This window comes from Diceros bicornis, chromosome 5 (assembly GCF_020826845.1).
Source record: "Diceros bicornis minor isolate mBicDic1 chromosome 5, mDicBic1.mat.cur, whole genome shotgun sequence".
Taxonomy (NCBI): Eukaryota; Metazoa; Chordata; class Mammalia; order Perissodactyla; family Rhinocerotidae; genus Diceros; species Diceros bicornis.
The window spans coordinates 1474681-1493277 of NC_080744.1; the positions used below are offsets into that span (position 1 = coordinate 1474681).

At 39.6% G+C, this 18597-nt stretch overlaps 1 protein-coding gene across 10 annotated transcripts in view; it reads left to right on the forward strand.

Moving 5' to 3' along the window:
* Window positions 1-18151, forward strand: part of NIN (ninein) — a 94045-nt gene extending 75894 nt beyond the window's left edge. For 7 of the 10 annotated variants that reach the window (XM_058540587.1, XM_058540585.1, XM_058540591.1 and 4 more), the window contains 5 exons: window positions 1451-1600; window positions 3775-3876; window positions 7876-8064; window positions 11498-11611; window positions 14045-18151. In XM_058540587.1, the coding sequence (XP_058396570.1) occupies window positions 1451-1600; window positions 3775-3876; window positions 7876-8064; window positions 11498-11611; window positions 14045-14254 (765 nt within the window). In that variant the 3' untranslated portion in view covers window positions 14255-18151. Of the gene's footprint in view, window positions 1-1450; window positions 1601-3774; window positions 3877-7875; window positions 8065-9708; window positions 10205-11497; window positions 11612-14044 lie in introns of those variants that run through there. The other 3 variants (XM_058540592.1, XM_058540593.1, XM_058540590.1) reach the window with 2 other exon arrangements.
* Window positions 18152-18597: the final 446 nt, after the last annotated feature.

Below are 18597 nucleotides of genomic sequence, written 5' to 3' on the forward strand. Positions count from 1 at the left end.
TTTCAGGGTATGGGTTTGAGTATTCTGCTTATTTTAAGAATGTATAATTTATCAATTACTTGCATATATTTTTATCCTGATATGTTTATACAATATTTTTCATTTTGTATAAGCAGTTCTATATTAAAATCTGTTTCAGTGTAATCCTCATATCCAAAATATAGACTCCTGGAAATTACGTTAACCACGTATTTCTCATTCAAATAGGCCAGCCACCAGGACTGGTGGTACAAAATGGCAAAACTAGGCTCGAATCCTGTTGGTCTAACTCCATGGGAGAGAAAAGATGTTCCTTTTTAAAGACTCAGCATTTTGGGGCCGGCCCAGTGGCTTAGCGGTTAAGTGTGCGCGTTCTGCTGCTGGCGGCCCGGGTTCGGATTTGGGCACGCACTGAGGCACAGCTTGTCGGGCCATGCTGGGGCGGTGTCCCACGTGCAGCAACTGGAAGGATGTGCAACTATGACTTACAACTGTCTACTGGGGCTTTGGGGAGAAAAAGGGGGGGGGAAGACTCAGCATTTCAAGGCTAGAATTGTCTTTAAAGATCATCTTTTCCAACCACTAAACTGATGTTCAAATTCTTTACCTCTGCTAAGCAGTCAACCAACTATGTTTAACCTACTCTTACACATCTCTTTCGAGGGGGAGCTCGTAAGAGCCACAGATACTCATTAGGATACCTGCTTGGTGCCAGAAACTTGGCTATCACTGAGGTTTCAGTGTTGAACAAGAGAGATGGTCACTGTCCTCATGGAACTTAGTTGATGTAAATGGGTTGTTTCGGGTGTGAACAGTCCAGTACAAAGTAGATGGGACTGTCACCCCAACCACTCCTGAAAGTTATGCTCATGTTAGAGCAGAAGTGCCTAGGACTGTGTTTTCCTGCAGCCGCATCACACTATTGACTCCCTGTGGGTGGTAGCGTCAGAAGTCCCCTCCCTCCTGTCTGATCCTTACAGTGTTGGATTTTTAGACCCAACCAGACTAAAAATAGATTTACCTAAGGGCCGGCTGGGTGGCGTAGTGGTTAAGTTCATGCTCTCTGCTTCAGTGGCCCAGGGTTCACAGGTTCAGATCCTGGGCATGGACCTATGCACCACATATCAAGCCATGCTGTGGCAGGCATCACACATGTAACGTAGAGGAAGATGGGCACAGATGTTAGCCCAGGGCCAATGTTCCTCAGCAAAAAGAGGAGGATATTAGCTTAGGGCAAATCTTCCTCGCCAAAATAAACAAACAAACAATCAAAAAATAGATTTACCTAGAAAGGATCTTTTGAAATCCAAAAAAATATGCTTCTGGAATTGGCAGACCTGACTGAAAAAAAAGTGTTTTTAATACAACAAAACCCAAGCACTGAATAAAAACTTTCCACATCTTTGTCGTTTGTTTTTCCTGGCTGGATGATTATATTAGCATTTCTTCCTCTTACATTTGTTCTTCTTAGGTCCGCCAACTGGAATCCAACCTTCTTCCCCCCAAGCACCAAAAACATCTGAACTCATCAAGTACTGTGAAGCCCAACGAGCAGGAGAAGTCGAGCTTAAAGAGAGAGTGTGAACAGTTTCAAAAGGAACCATGTCCTACTAGCAGGAAGGTGAGTTTGAGAGTTGATACCATGTGTCCATGTTCTGACTATGATGTGCCCCTAAGTGTGTGTTTCTTCTCTGCCTGCTTCCAAGGAAATGATTACAATGGCGTATTTCGGTTCTTCCTAATATCTATGCTTTTGTAATCTTATCAAAACAGTATCATAGTTCTTTTTGATTGAGTGATGGTTGAAAAGGAGTAATTAACTTTAAGCTTTCAATAAAGAAGATGGTTAATCATCTTCATTAGTATTATAAGCTTTTATAAATTAGTAAAACATATATACCCTGAATATTAGGAACATCTTGATATGGTCTGTATTAGTTTGTCTATTGCTGTGTACAAATTAAAACAAGTGTTTGTTGTCTCAGTTTCTGAGGGTCAGGAATTCGAAGCCCCTTAGCTGAGTGGTTCTGGCTCAGGCTCTCTCATGAGGGCGCAGTCCAGGTATTGGCCGGGGCTGCGTTCATGTTCATTGGAAGGCTTTGCTGGAACTAGAGGATCCACTTCCAAGTTCACTCATGTAACTGTTAGGAGGCTTCTTTTCCTTGCTGGCTGAGTGCCGGAGGCCTTAGCTCCTCATCACCTGGGCCTTTTCTCAGGACGTGGCAGCAAGTGATACGAGAGAGAGATCGGAAGAGACCATGACAGAAGCTGTAGTACCTTTTATAAGCTAATCCCAGAAGTGACACACTCATTTCTGCTGAATTCTGTTGGTCACACAGACTAACCCTGGTACATTGTGGGAGGGACTGCGCAAGGGTATGGATACCAGGAGGTGGGGATCATTGGGCACCATCTTGGAGGCTGGCTACTGCATGTTTAGTCCTCTGTAGCACAGCTCAGTTTGCTTTCTGTACAGTCACGCACAACAACAGGGACACGTTCTGAGAAATGCGTCGTTAGGCGATTTCATCCTTGTGTGAACATCACAGAATGTGCTTACACAGACTTAGATGGTACAGCCTACTTCACACCTAGGCTATACGGTACTAATCTTATGGGGCCACCGACATATGTGCCTCCTGTCATTGACTGCGATGTCATTATGTGGTGCATGATGGTGCTTTGTTCCATCAAGTTAGTGTTCTAGACCAGTGATACTCTGGGAGTTCTCGTTGAGGCTTGTTTTCCTTTCTTTCTTTTTCTAAACTAAAACTCCGAGTTTTCACTGTTACCTTCCTCTTCTGAAAATTACTGTTTGTTTAAAAATCTGGGGAGAATAATAAACAATCATTTACTTTTGTTAAAAAAAATTTCTTATGAAAAATTTATAAGTTTGTGAAAGTTATCGTGACCATAGGCAGTAAGAAGACTGGTTGTGCTCAAACGCTGAAATGTTATTTAATTTGAGGTACATTCAAGTAAACTTTTCAGAAAGACAGTGGGTTTCATCCAGCTGTTCACAGAGGGAAAAGTCTAAAGATAGGTTTTAAAATAACAATGAATGTAAAATGTGCCTGGGAAGATGACACTTCCGGTTAACAATTCTTGCCACACTTCTCCTCAGCGCTTCTAGAATAGTGTCCTTTGTTTCCGACGTGGCCATATTCTGAATCCCAGTGTCCACTAGCTCATTAGATTCTTCCTGTAATAAAGAGAATTCCAAAAATGGGTACTCATAAAATCTTCAAATTTAAAATTGAGAAAGGAGTTAGATAAGTCAGGTTTTATGTAGCCTCAGTTTTAAACCTTTAAACTTTACATAAAGACAGTGTTTTTGCCACCACAGATCCAGAGCAGAGGATCACGAAACTGATTTAGTGAAACACTAGCGCTTTGATTAATGAAATACACCAGAAAATATCAGAGCACGCGGCTCATGGTCAGGACAAGTAGTATTTCGTGAAAGTCCTCTTTCAGTGATGTGTGCTTGTGACTATGCATATCTGTGTACAGGCGGGTATGGTTGTATGTACTGGGTTGCAAGATAAAAAGTATTTCTTACAGTGAGTGGCGTTGCGGTTCAAAGCCAGTGCCCGAAGGAATCGGTTCACTGTGAGGAGTGGTGACTAAAACTAGACTACTTAAATGTAATCAAAGTTGTTTTCCTTCGCTGAATGAACTTGGCTTTCTTCCAAGAGCTGAGATATCTTTTACCAGCATAAATTTGTCCATGTAAAACACAGCAACTCAGGGGGTTGGTTTTTTTTTTTAAGGGAATTTTTTGTTTTTCAACAGGTCAGTCAGATGAATTCCCTTGAACAAGAATTAGAAACAATTCATTTGGAAAATGAAGGCCTCAAAAAGAAACAAGTAAAACTGGATGAGCAGCTAATGGAGGTAAGTTTTAAGTAAATGGTTTTAGCTATGAAGAATATTTTAATCCACGAATGAGCCATTTGTTGGGAGAGACTAGCATAGCGTTGAATTCCTATTGTGAAAATCTAAGTATGCTGCCAAGCTGATTCTTTGGTCTATCTTACCAAGTGTGATAGATGTTTTTGCTTAATTACAGTCATAGGAATTCATACTGCTTCACAGAGGAAGAAATACTGTTGATTATCCTAAAATGCGAGGACCTGTGCCTCCACAAGTTCAAGTGGCAGGGACTCGGATACTGGCTGAGAGGCCCATAGCTCTCGCCATGGCCGTGGTTGTAACAGTTTGCTGAGACCTTCCATGTTGTAGTGTTTTATAGATCTAATTGCCCTCTAACAGTCTCTTCAGCTAGGAAATCCATGTGGGAAATTTTAGAGCACTAGCATTTAAAAGTTTAATTTTCAAGTGTTGCTGTTGTTCATTACTATTGTAACTCGGCACAGCCTTGTGAGAGGTACATCTGCTAAATATGAAAATGGATTTGTTAAACTTGTTGGCTTGGACATTGAGTTTCCAGTCTACTGAGTACAATTATAGGATACAAAACAACTTATGTGCAAATCCTCCTTAATAAGTAAAAATTTCATTGAGATACTTTGCTTCGGGTAGATGAAAATATTAATTAATCCAACATTTAGTGAACTGTAAAATTTATTTAAGGTAGAGAGGAGTATATGTACAAATATTTTTAAGCCAGAATTATAGGAAGGAAGAGAGAGATTTAAATATTTCCTTTTATGAAGCTGGACACATGCAAAGGTAACTTTAAATAGATGCTTGGATTTTAAGTGTGAAATATGGGCAAACATATCACATTGACATTTAAATAACCGCTAAGATTTCTGTCAATTTTATGTTCTGTGATTATCCACTAATAGAGAGATTAGTGAAACTATAAATAGTGAAATCCCAACCATTTTTTTCTTTCTCTGACAGCATATAATAAATGTGTTCAAAACCTTGAGCTGTGGGCTGTGTTTAGATGTAGATGTGCTTTTCTGATGAAATACTTACGTACTGTAATGAATAAGATCTCTGAAGCCAGCCCAACATGTCTAGACCAAACTGAAAAGTGTTAATCACTGTTAGATCCTCTCCAGACATGCTGCCAACAGCCCAGTTCCCCTCTACCTGCCCTCGAGAGCCCCTTCTCTCCCAGCACCACTTACGTTATTAGCTGTCATAAGCAATGTCCCCTCGTTATTTTTCTTCCTGATCTAGTAGTGAATATTTGCTAATGGATGAGAGAAATTGAGTTTTCTTGGCACTAGAGCTGAATAACTAAAGAAAAAGCATGAAATTTCAATGGGACCACTGAAAAGAACATCTCATACACTGTCTATTCTAATGAAACTTCCTTTGGGCAATAAGACCAAGCTATTAACTCTCAATAGACCTGTACAAATGGGATTCTTTCGCAGCTTTATTGAAATATAATTCACACACTGTGCAGTTCACCCATTTAAAGTGTACAATTCAATGGGTTTTGGTATATTACATTAATTTTTTAAATTGTGGTAAATATATACATAACAAAATTTGCCATCTTAACCATTTTTAAGTGGACAGTTCAGTGGCATTAATTACATTTATAATGTTCTACAACCATCACCACCACTTCCAAAACTTTTTCCTCACCCCAAACATTAAGCAATAACTCCCATCCTCCTCCCACCAGCCCTCCAAATTGGATTTTTATTTATGTTATGATATCTATAGATTAGGCCAATTTGGGGGATGTATAGCGATTTTCACACTATTCTTTGTGCCCAGCTCTCCTGAGGGATAGGTAACTCCTTTCACTCTGGCAGCAGTTATCGTCCGGTTTGGGTGAGGGGCAGGGAGCACCAGGAAGCTGTTCCCACATCAGAATCTTTGGAATCAAGGAATTTAAGAAAAGCTTCCTAGGTGATTCTGATCTGATGTATGCACTCCCTTGAGGGAAGGAGTCTCTCCTCATCCCTATATGCCAGTTTAAAAGTCACTGATCTAATATAATACGTACCCCTACCACAGTGTAGCTAAAGATCCCAGATCACTAGACTAGAACATGGAAGTGCTTGACTTCCACTCCAGGGCTTTTTCAACCATATGAGGCAATGTTCTATAAAGAAGTCATTTTGAACACTCAAAAAAGGGTTACAGACTATAATCAGCAGTTCTCAAGTCTGCTGTGTGCCTCTGATAGCCAACAGTTCAGACACCTGAACAACAAAGTTGTTTTATAGTTTATATTCTGCATCGCCAAATGGCAAGGGATTTAACATCCAATGAATTCCACACTGGACCTCGAATCTTCTAAATAATTATGTTGGGATGAGTGGGGGAAAAGGTGGCAAGCTCACAAACCAACCAGAGGTAGGTGAGGAAGGGGTTGCAAGTTTAGAGTTCTAAGACATTTTAATATCTGTGAAATCTATATACGGAGAAAGATAAATGTTGGTCCTTTATAAGTTCTCACTGACTAGAGCAGCATATTCGTAGATGATATACCCAATTTGTACTGTTCTTCCTCTTTTTGTAACTCACACTTTTCTTCCTCTTTTTATAACTCCTGTAATTCTCTTTTGTTTTTGTTTTGTCTGTGGCTAACCTGTGCCTAGAACTCTGTGGTTGGAACTAGCAGAGAGGGGTGCAGTTCTCTGCCTGAGATAGTGTGTGAAGGTAGAACATTCTCTTTCCATGAATTTCATAGCATGGAGACATCTCATTAAACTCCTTGTTTGTGTAATCATTTCTACTGACCATAGCAGTTAACAAGTACTTATGGTAAGAGCCAATATTCATTTTCATTTTGCTTTAACTGTGGAACATGTATGTTTACATTTATATCAGGATTTTCCTCAGTGTTTAGAGACATATGTGGAGAAAATCATCCCGCTGATATAAAGTCATGGGATCATAATTCTCCATATTCTTTATTCCTGAAAATAGTGTTGAGTTCTCTGAATCTACAACTAGAAATATTTCAGAATGGGTAATGGCTCACCTCAGCAATTTAGATTTAAGGAAATGGATAGTGGCTCTGAAGTTTCATGATAACACTTAACTATAGTTGTGTCTTAGAGGGCGTTTTTCCCTCTCACAAGCCTGGAGGTGCTTCTTGAGTCCAGGACTCGGTCATGTTTGTTGCATGCCATCCACTGAGCTCTGTGTCTGTGGAATGTGCCGGCAGATGTGAAGTGCATGCTTCCCCGGCCAACGCAGGGCCTCCTCGTCTCCTGTTTCCTCTCCGCACCTTTGATTGGCATGTGATACACATACCATTTCCTCACTGTCTTGAACAAATTCTTCTATTCCATGGACTTCAATTCTCAGATGTTCTGGTGTATCACTTTATGCCGCAGAATTGCCTGTCTTATTGTGCTATTCAGGAGGATAACATTGATAACTAAGATAGGTTAAAATAATTTTAGATGCAAGGTGAGATTCTTTGAAAAAAATCGCTAACTTGGAAAATATGTAGTCATTGAATATTTGCTTTTAAGAATCATTATGAATGGTAAGTAGAGTAGCAAAACCCTAAAGTATAACCCTTTCTCCCCCAAACCCTAGAGCATGACCACTTTCTCCCCTTTGCCTGCTCCCACCCCAGTGGTGGTAGTTTAAAGAGGGATAATTGAATGTTCTAGTGTAAGAAAAAAATGAAGTAGAATTCAGACATATTATGTCCCTCATGTACCTCATGCCCTTTTAGTCACTCAAGAGTGAGGAAGTACAATTTAAGTCTAAAACTTTTAAGAAGGCCTGCTTGTTTATTAATGATATCATCTCCTAAGCAGAATGGCTTGTCCCTGTTCCGTCTTGCTCGGGCTCACGTGCTGTCCTGGTCTCAAGCGGTCAGTGGGTCTGAGAGGCCCTTAGTGAATTCATGGCTTCGTTACTCCTGCTTGACAGTTTCAAGGGCAGCTCTGGGACTGATGGTCCTGCAGTTGACGGGGCTTTGCCCTTGTCCCCCAGATGCAGCACCTGCGGGCCCCTGTGATGCTTAGCCCACGCCCTCACGCCCGGGACCAGCAGCAAGCCTGTCCGGTGGTGCCCCGGGAGCAGCTTCTGCAGCTTCAGCGCCAGCTGCTGCAGGCAGAACGGACAAACCAGCGCCTGCAGGAGGAGCTTGAGAACAGGGCCTCCGAAACCAGCACACCACAGGTAGAAGGCTCCTTTTTCCTGTGACAGTAAACTCAACCGCCTAATTTAATGTTACTGTTTATTTGAAAGCTACACCAGTTCATGGGTGGGGGTCAAGAACCGAAATCTTCGGTCAGAGAGTTACATCTTACCTGTGTTGCAAATCCACAGAAGTGCGGTGCTGTTTTTGTTTTGCTTTTGTATATTGCAGTGCTGCTCTTGAGCCCTCAGCTTCTGAGCTGGGTAGTTAAGCGTTCTGGGTCTCCTGTGCACATTCGTAGTTGATGAAGTGTCAGGGTCACTTGAGCATGTGCACAATTGACTTAACATTCTTGTCTGGTGCCAAAAATATTACAGCATTCAAGTGCAGCTCTAGGATGCGCGTCACCAACAGAGCATCCTGGGTTCTCCTGCACCAGAGGGTTCAGCCTGCCGAGGTCCACAGAGTTCACAAGTGAGGACTTTCCACAACTAATCAAGTAGAATGTGTAGGCAGTGACTTTTTTCAGTTGACACAGCTCATTGAACATAATTTTTTAAAGTGATGTAGCTTGAAAAACTCTATTTTTAAGAAAATAAAGATCTTTTTCTCCTTCCTTTTAAATTAGCATTATCCCGGGTCACTACCAGACACAATCTTATATTACCTAGGTTTTCCGGTAGTTCTCTTTAATGCTTCATTCATAATCATCCTTTTTCAGAAGTGTCTTAACTCTTTGGTCTTGCCCATTTCATTTATTCAGAATTAGGAATAAAATAAAAAATACTCCTTAGTTTGTAGAATTCTAAATTAATTCTTTCTCGTTTGGATGCTCTTCTTCCATTTTCAAGTTGACATTTGATAAGGAATTTCCAAACTCTTTTTCTGTAATCCCCTCACAGTGGCTTTGCAAAGTCCCATTAGCAGTAGAGTTATACATTGGAGCAGCTCTGTTTTCCTCTCCTGGTATAGATCTATGCTTTGTCATGACCTACTTCTGTCGTCTCTTCTTTCTAACAAAACTTAAAATTTTTTGTCTTTTGTGCTTTAATATCCATGTTTTTGGAAGCTTCCTGTATTCCACTTTAATTTCCAAATATTAAAATTATATTCTTGAATTAAAATTGTGATGGTGGGATGTTGGACAGATGCTTCAACTCTTCATTACAGACTTGAATTATAAAACCTTGACCTCAGTTTTTAATGGACATTTTAAACCAAATGATTCTACTCATTGCTCTCTCTTACACACTGTTTTCAAAGCATGATCTTCCCAACCCACCCACCAATGTTTAAAAATAAAAAACGTCCTTTTACTCCAATTATTTCAGGATTAGATAGACAAAAACTGTTAAGACTTTTATACTAAAAAAAAAATTCCTCCAGTCAGATAGCAGGGTGGACTGCTCATGGCTCTCAATAGAATGCTACTGCGAGCTCTCCTGTTTCTGGTAACTGAGCTGACACTAATTCTAAGAATACAGAATATTATTAGAATCTGCATGTTGCCTCTGTGTGTGGAGTGATGTGATCTCTTCTCCCTTTGTGTTACTTTGCTTGCATTTGTAGTGTTAATGTGTGTGCTTTTAAGAATTGTTTGTATCATAAATGTGTGAATTTAGACTCCCCCAGAAAACGTTATCAGGACATCAGGGTGAAGTGTACCACTTGCCTTCTTTCTCTAGGCCTTGCTACCGGAGCAGCGAGCAGTGCACGCAGACTCCTACAGAAGGATTGGGCACCTGTGAATACTAGGCTGCTACTGATGGCATTTCTTACATGGCAGATACTCAAAGGCACATACCCACACACACCACACACACACACAGACATAAGCTGAGACGTGTTTGGGATTCAAGTGTTCTTTTAAATTTTATTATTATTATTATTATGCTTCTGCAGTATTATGTCTCTTGTTTATTTATGTAGAAATGGCAGATTTTTGTGAATCTAATTCACAAATTTCAGCTTGTTACAAATCATTTTATTTATACCGTTTAAAGAGTGTGGATTTGAGATTCTTAAAGGATGTATTCTATATATTTTCTCATTCCATATGTTGTAACTATTTTTAACAAAAGGTACTACTTTTATATATGGAATTTGAAGAAAATCAGGGCTATTTATACTGTTTTGTATAAGATGTATAAACTTTTTTGACAAAAAGGGAAAATTTTGATGAAACAATAAAATAAATTTTAAATCTACAAATGCCTTTGTTTTTTCTCTTTCCTCACTCTTGCTATGCTCCATGTTCTTCAAATTAATTCTGTTATTATGGTATTTTGCTTTGCTTTGTTTTTTTCAAGGCAAGTGGAAGTCAGGCATTTTCCATTTATGTCTGAACTTTAAAAAGCCATATCTTTTAAAAATATAGGATTTTTTTTTAAAGAAAGATGTTCTCAAGGCCTGATTTCTTGAAATTTACTTTCTGCATTAGACTTTCTCGCCTACGATTTTTGTCTTCAAATTAGTCACATGGTTTAGTTGTTTCTTTTATGTTTAAATAAATGCTATTATTTACTATCCAAACAAATGTTGGCTTTCAACTCGTTCGGTCATTCTGCATGCTTTTTAAAGGATGCCTTCTGGAGAATACTTATAAAGGCAGGTTTGCATCAGCCATGAACACCTGAGTTTTGCTTAACATCTGAAGAGCCTTTCACATCTGAAGTTCTGTACGTGGACACTGGTGGACTGGAGCGGGGCACTCAGCTGCACCCTCTCTCTCTAGGTCCCTGTGCTCTCCAGAACCCACATTTCCTAATCCATCGTTGTTGTGTGAGGAGAGCAGGAGAAGCCAGGGCTCTTTTTCTGCCCTCTTGTTTTATCTGGGAGTTGTCTGTGGGGAGAAGATTCTTAATTTTAGATCTGTTTTGATGGTAAACCCATCCTCCAGTCCAGATGTTTGCTTCACATTGACAAGTCAAGTTGGGAAACAGCTGACTAGAAGCACTGGCAGGAAGAGGCTGATTATTATGGAGAAAGAAACACTAATACCCTCACAGTGATCAAAGGAAAGACAGACACGCATGTTGCAAGCTGATGGACAGGCGATCCTGAACAAACTCGGTCTTGGTTTGTTACTGAGAGGCCCGCAGTATTGCAGGGACCCAAACTGCAGATGGAAGGTGGGTGCCCACCTTTTCACTTACTCCGGATACCTGTTTTACCAGAAGTGCACACAGGTATTAAGTTATGGGTTTTATGAATTTTGCTTTATCTCAGGGGAAGATGGTAACACAGGTAAGATTTTTTTTAAATCTTTGATTCTTTCTCTGAGAGAGTTATTGTTGTAACGTGCAACCCCTGCAGTGTTCAGAACTCCCACTTCATCAGGAATCCACCCTTCCTGTTACAAAGGCAGACGTCTGCTGTCCTCTCTCCAGGCCTGTTATGGGGAAGTCAACTACTAGTGCTTTCTTTTCAGCGTGGCGCTATTTGGAAATGATAATTCACATTTCTTCCCTTCAGGGAAACCAGGAACAACTGGTAACTGTCATGGAGGAACGAATGATGGAGGTCGAACAGAAATTGAAACTGGTGAAGAGGCTTCTTCAGGAGAAAGTGAATCAGCTCAAAGAGCAAGTGAGCTCAGGCCGTCTCTACCTGCCCACCTCACGTTCCACTTGTAACTCCAGCTTTTCCTTCCTTTAGAGCTGTTAACTCGTTAGCTTTTGTTGTCGAACGAAGGCAGTTCTATAAATGTATAGAAGAATTTAGGATTCATGCTCCCGCATACCAGAATTCAAGCATATGAATTCTGGGGGCCAGTCCCGTGGTGTAGTGGTTAAGTTCGGCATGCTCTGCTTCAGCTGCCCAGGTTTCGCGGGTTCGGATCCCGGGCGCGGACTGGTGACCCACATACAAAATAGAGGAAGATTGGCACAGATGTTAGCTCAGGGCGAATCTTCCTCAGAAAAAAAAAAAATGGATTCTGTGTCCTACATTATTTTTTCCAAAGCTCGTTTAAGACATATGTTTGTCCACAGTTTTAAAAATTTGCTAACAGTGACTCACACACACCTAAAACATTTCTAATGAGGTTCAGCTCAAATTGAATTTTTATAGGTTTTTTTTCCCCCAAGACAGGAAATATTCCTATTTAAATAAACAGAAATTTTATATTGGTAAAAAATTGGGGGATAATAGATAGAACTTTAGCTTTCCTGTCTGCAATAGCTATGACGACCTCAAAAAGTACCTTATGGCTATAGCCAAACCCCAAAATGCTGTGCTTTGAATTAGAATCCAGACCCTGAATCCAGGACCACTAAGCAGCCTGATCCTTTTCACCTGCTGGTGGCAGCTGTGGCCTCAGTGTTTAGTAATATTTTGTGCATCCACTGAAGAGACATGCAAAAAGGACTACTTTCTAGGAAAGTTTTATAGCTTCTTTGGAAACAGAGAGTGAGATTGGCATGGGAGGGGTGTGGGGGTGGAGGGCAGAAATTGCCCAACCTGGTTTTCTGGATACATAACACCTAAGAAGAATAATCCCAAGAGAGGGTCTTAATGCAGAGGTAGACAGGAACTTTCCTTTGCCCTATATCTTAATACACAGAATGGAAAGAAAACGTCCTGTATGATGAGCATGTATTCATTGAATCCTTTAATCATTCATTTATTCAACATATAGTAAGTATGTCCCAGGTCCTGTTCTAAGCACTAGAGATACAGGGGTGAACAAAACAAAACCCCTGCCCATATGGAGTGTAGTTCACCTACAAGGTACCGAGCATTTGGCCAGGTAGTTGTTTCAAAAATAAAGAAAATGGGGTCCACTCTTTTCAGTAGAGGGGACACAGAAGAAATACTTGATCCAAGGCAGGAGAGTTTAAAGAAAGTTTCCTGACGGCCTCTTAAACCGAGTATTGAGGGTTGAGTAAGATTTGAACAGGTGAAGAAATGTGAGAAGGGCATTCTAGGCCGTGGGAACATCGTGGAGTTATGACAACTTATAGAGTGTGGACATCTACAAACTCTTTGGCATTAACAGTTCATACTGCCCTGGGAGAAGCAGAAGAAATGAGAGAGAGAGGGAGGAGCGGGCATAGAGAGCCTTCTGTGCTGAGCCATGGAGTTTGAATTTCATTCTGTGAGTAATGAAGAGCCATTAAAGTGTTTTTTAATGGAAGGCAGGCAGGGAGGGAGGGAGGAAAAGCTGTATTAGGACAGTTAGGTAGAGAGTAGTCAGTATGTTCCGCTTGCCAGCCATCTAGGTTCAGGGCTCCACTGTTAACAGCCTTTATCACTGCCCTTTGATACGCTAATAAGTTAATTAGCCACTCTAGAGTTGTTCCTTAGTCCCTTAAACCCCTATACTCATAGATGCCCTGATTGAAATTGGGTGTCAAATGAGGAGTTAGAGGTATAATGAGGGAAGGGGGATTGGAAGGCATTAACAGGAGCAATAATGCAACTATCCCAAGACTGCTGACAAGTTTCCCCACCCTCACCTCAGCTGTCTTCTAACCGTAAAGACTAGAATAGATCTTCTAGACAAGGCTTTATGCAAAAGAGGAAGAGTTAAGGAATGGTAACTGCTGAAGTCTCATCTGTTTGTTATAATCCGGGAGCCAAATCCTAAATATCAGTAGGTTGTAGTTACGAACGGGAAGCTCAAGTTTCTTTGTTAAGAACAGAGTTGAACACAGCTCGCACCCTACACCTCAGAAATTTAAGTTAAAAAGTATTTTGATATTTTTAGAAAATGAATAAAGGAATAATACCTAATTTATTTAGGTGGAAAAAAACTTTCATTTCTGAGCCCTCAAATGTCAATCTGTTCTTGTGATTAGTGACTTCTACAAACATGTGATGCAAAGAAACAGCTTGGAATAAGTGGATTTGCTCCACTTGTATCCCTGATGCCCGGTCTGATGTAAAAGCTGTATTGTAAAATAAAAGAGTATAATTGATAGAAGCCATTTGCCTTTATAAACAACTGTCCTGATGTCAGACCTTAAACTTAAAAGAATCACAGAAATGGAATCAAGATGTTTCTGGTTCTGTTTCTAGCTCTGCAAGAATACGAAAGCAGATGCGATGGTGAAAGATTTGTATGTTGAAAATGCCCAATTACTGAAAGCTCTGGAGATGACTGAACAGCGACAAAAGACAGCAGAAAAGAAAAATTACCTCCTAGAAGAGAAGATTGCCAGCCTCAGTAATATAGTCAGGAATCTGACACCAGCACCATTGACTTCTACACCTCCCTTGAGGTCATAGCAAAGCCAAAGGATACGCTCTTATTTGTGCACTGTACTGAAATGGATGGAACACTTCACTACCTTCTCTCAACATTTATTTATTTTGTTTTTTGTGAAGAAGACCAGCCCTGAGCTAACATCTGATGCCAATCCTCCTCTTTTTTGCTGAGGAAGACTGGCCCTGGGCTAACATCTGTACCCATCTTCCTCTACTTTATATGGGCTGCTGCCACAGCATGGCTTAACAAGCGTTGAGTCGGTGCGCGCCCAGGATCCAAACCGGTGAACCCCGGGCTGCCACAGCGGAGCGCACGCACTTAACCGCTTGTGCCACTGGGCCAGCCCCAACATTTTTTTTTAAAGAAAGAAAACCACCTTTAATGGCTTAAAGTGAAGCCTAACCTAAAACTGCCAGCAACAGAGCTGGAGTCTCCATTCATTGTAATTTGTTTTTCTAAATAGACTGTAATGAGAATTGCAAACAAATATTCACTGTTCGAATTATTCCCAAGTTTTGAATTTTTTAAAAATATTCTAATAGCCACCAAGAAGGTAGATATATGATAATTCAAGAACCTTAAAACCCCAGTTCTAAATGAGTTTTTAAAAATCATTATTATGTACAAATCTATGTGTAAATTCCAGATGATTCAAGTCTGAGATCTGATTAGTTGGTTATTTTAATCTTTATTTTAAAACCAAATGTATGCCTTCTGACACATTTAAATATGGAAAGGTCATTCTGTTTCTAATAGTCGTGGTTCTCTGAATTAACTGGTAGACATTCTGTTTGGTAACAGAAGCCGTGCTCAGTAACCACTGAGGTGGGAACCCGACCCTCTAACACCTGTATGATAGTATCGCCACTCATGATGTATTAACTAATGTTAAAACTTTTCTTTACGCAGCATTTTTTTCCTTCTTAGAGGTTTCATTTGGGAGCTTGTCCTCTAAGAAATGGATAAAGCCACATTCTTACAGCATTTGAGCTGTAGAGAAAGCAGTGAGCAAACCACTTTGGAGTAAACAGCTACTCTTAGAAGAGAGAAGCGAACTATGTGGTTTGTAGTTCTCTCGCTCTCAAGTCTTGGAGTTCATGAACTCACATTTGAGGTTGCCTCAAGAACTCAGGGAACAATACTTTAAGCTGTCTTCCTGAAATACTGTAGGGCCTCTTTAAGAATTCAAAATGTATAAACCATGTGACCTTATTTATTTGTCTTATATTTAGAGCCATAGTGGGATTTTTATTTCTACATTTTTAGTGAATTTAATCTACTGAAACAAGGCCTTGATTTTAGAGTTAAAAACCTCTTCTAACTTATGGAAGAGTTATCATTATTTGCTTGCTTGTTTAATATAGGTCAAAATTTCCACACTTCCTATTCCTCTACATCTCAAATCTGACCATAAGAATTTCTTACTGTGATAAGCATTGGCATGCCATCTGAGGGAAAGGAGTACCAAATAGGATTTTCCATTCAGTCTCAAGATCAAAACTTTATAGAACAGTAAACATTTTAGATTGGATAACTTTCCCCCCCACGTAAAATCTCTGCTTCTAGCCCACGTCAGCCAGCAGTTGGTGGAGGACTTACTAGATGCAGGACGCTAACAAAGCTCATCGCAGCCACCTGTTTGTCTTCGTGGGAGAGCAATCAGAAAAGAAAAATTCACTGTGATGTATTCCAGGAAGGCCAAACCCATGGATTTACAAGAGGTATAACAGCATAATCAAAGACTGCTTTATGGGCAGGACAAAAGATGGAGCAAGCTGCCTAAGTCACATGTCAGAAACTCAATCTCAACAAAATAACTTGCATCAAGGAACTTGAGCTGTTCCTTGGGGCCTAACCGTTTGTTACTAGTCCCACGGCTGACCCAGGAGTCCTTGCTACAAGAGCTGGGACAGGGCAGGGTCATCTGTGGACTGGGAGTTCACACTCAGGAAGCGGCCCTTTTCATGTTTGGACAGCTCTTATCAGCAAATCCCAATTTCCCCTGGAAAAAGAATTAATTTTAATCCTTCCCCCTATAATTACACTTCAGAATAGCTGATATTTGCTGTCATGCCTTCCCTAATCTTTCTTCTCCAGTGCAAACATTACTAGGAAACTCGACTACTTGTATGGCATTGGCTTTAACAGACAATCTTTTTCACTTACAACTGTGGATAGGCCTAGACTAAGGTCATAAGTAAACTAACGTCTGTGGCGTACTTTTGTGATATGCTTCAAGGTACTCAAGGTTATTGCCATCAGAACTGAACACTAAGTATATTTCTCAAATAGCTGTCTTAGCATGTGATCATGTGTTGTATTTTATTTTTTACATTATGAAAAGTATAGGTTAATTTGTTGTAAATCTGTATGTGTATATAAAATGCTGTACAATTAATGTAAATATGACTTCCTGGAAAGTTTTAGACTACATTTAGAATCCCTTTATCCAAAATCAAAATGCCACTCAAATGAAAGCTAATTTAACCAACATCTAGGTGCTTCATTTCTTGCTTTACTGCACTTATAAGATTGGAAGAAAGATCAACATGAGAAATATAAAGTTACCTTAAATTTATACATTTGTGCAGCAGTTTATTTTTGTAAACTAGTTTAGATTGGGAATCTAACTAGTTTATAATATAGGTTACAGCTTTTAAAAGACCTTTTAAAGAGATTAAGCTGTTAAAAATTAAATGTTTAAGATTTTGCTTTCAGACTTTATAATAGTACTCCTTCAAGTCACCAAGTTATGCATTATTTTATAGTTATTTGGCTGCTTGTTTGCACTGGTTGTTAAACTTTATTTTGATTTATTAAGAACAGTTATTTAAATTAGTTTTAGAAGATGGGATCCTCATTTCAAGGAAAGAGAATCAAGTTTGCCTTTGTGATAATAATAGTTGCACTAAGAAAAGGAAAATGTGGATGGTAAAACCTACATTGCTCTGTTTTGCTTTCTTCTGCTTTTTAGAAGCCTGAACTCTCAAGCTCAGATTTGTGAAGGGAGAGAAGAGAAAGGGGAAGGCTAGAACCACCACAGTATTTTATTTATTTTTTCTAAAACTCTTAATAAATCTAGATTTTAAAAACTATTTTAAACATCAGTCCTTCCCAGAAGCTTCCAATGCATTGCTTATGCATTTGATGTGAAGCATATTTTACATAAATAGATCACAAAGTCGTGGGCTGTCAAGGTGGAAGAGGAGCTCTTGCAGGTCTAGCATTTCAATGATGTACCAGTACCCAGGGCAGGTATTATTATGGGGAACTTTTTTTTTTGAAGAATGAATAAGGCTTTATGGCAGATTTTAACATGTGAGAATGAATTTTTTATTTTTCTGATTTCTTTCTTTTTGTCTGAGGAAGGGAAAAGAGAAATGTGTTGCTATTGTCAGCATCTTCAGGGTACTCCCAGTCAAGTCCAGGCTAGGTGCTTTGTGACAGTATTAAGCAAGTCTGGTTTTGAATGGATTACCTGTAATGACTCATTGGAATGATATAATTATACAAGTAATGCCAAAACCAAGTCAGAGCCTAATAACCAAAGCATTCCATATTTAAAACTTATTCATGATGTCGTGTTTGGACCTATTTGAACTGTAAAACGGTTTTGGTTTTATGGCATATGGATAGCTGTTTAATAATAAATCCAAGTTAGCTTTTTGTTTCTCAGCTTTTTTGAATGATTTAAGTTAAATTTATTCTTGTGAGAAGACATTATCACAGCATGATTTAAGGGAACATGGGTTTTGTGAAGGAAAACCTGAGTTCATCTAAAGCCATCTCTAGGATTCTTTTCAGATAAAGATTACTGTGTATGTGTTTATAGTGACTTTGTATATTTCTTCTTAGCCATTCTATTCTAGAAAGATTTTAATATGAGCTTAAAATGTAAATAAATAATTTTGCAAACATCGCTCTTGTTTTCTATACACCATGAACTTTTATAAACAGTTTCAGTGTGTTTATCACTGGTCTTGAGAGTGAAAGCATCAAAATATTGCACTAAACATTCTACAAATGCAGAATCTCCACCCCGACTCCAGACCTAATCAATCAGATTCTGCACTTTAAACAGATTCCCAAATGATCTGTGTGTGATTTAGAGCACTGGAACTCCACATCTGTCACAGAATGGATAACTTGCAGTTTGGGGTCCCTGTTCCCTGTTGTGATTCATGATTTACTTCCAGAATCCTGACTTACCCTCAGACAAGGCCCTGCTTGGGACTTTCAGTGCTTCAAAGGTGGCTTTATTTCACTCCACCATCTTTCTGGGTGATTCAGACTTTTTTTTTTTTGTGAGGAAGATCAGCCCTGCGCTAACATCCATGCCAATCCTTCTCCTTTTTTTTTTTTT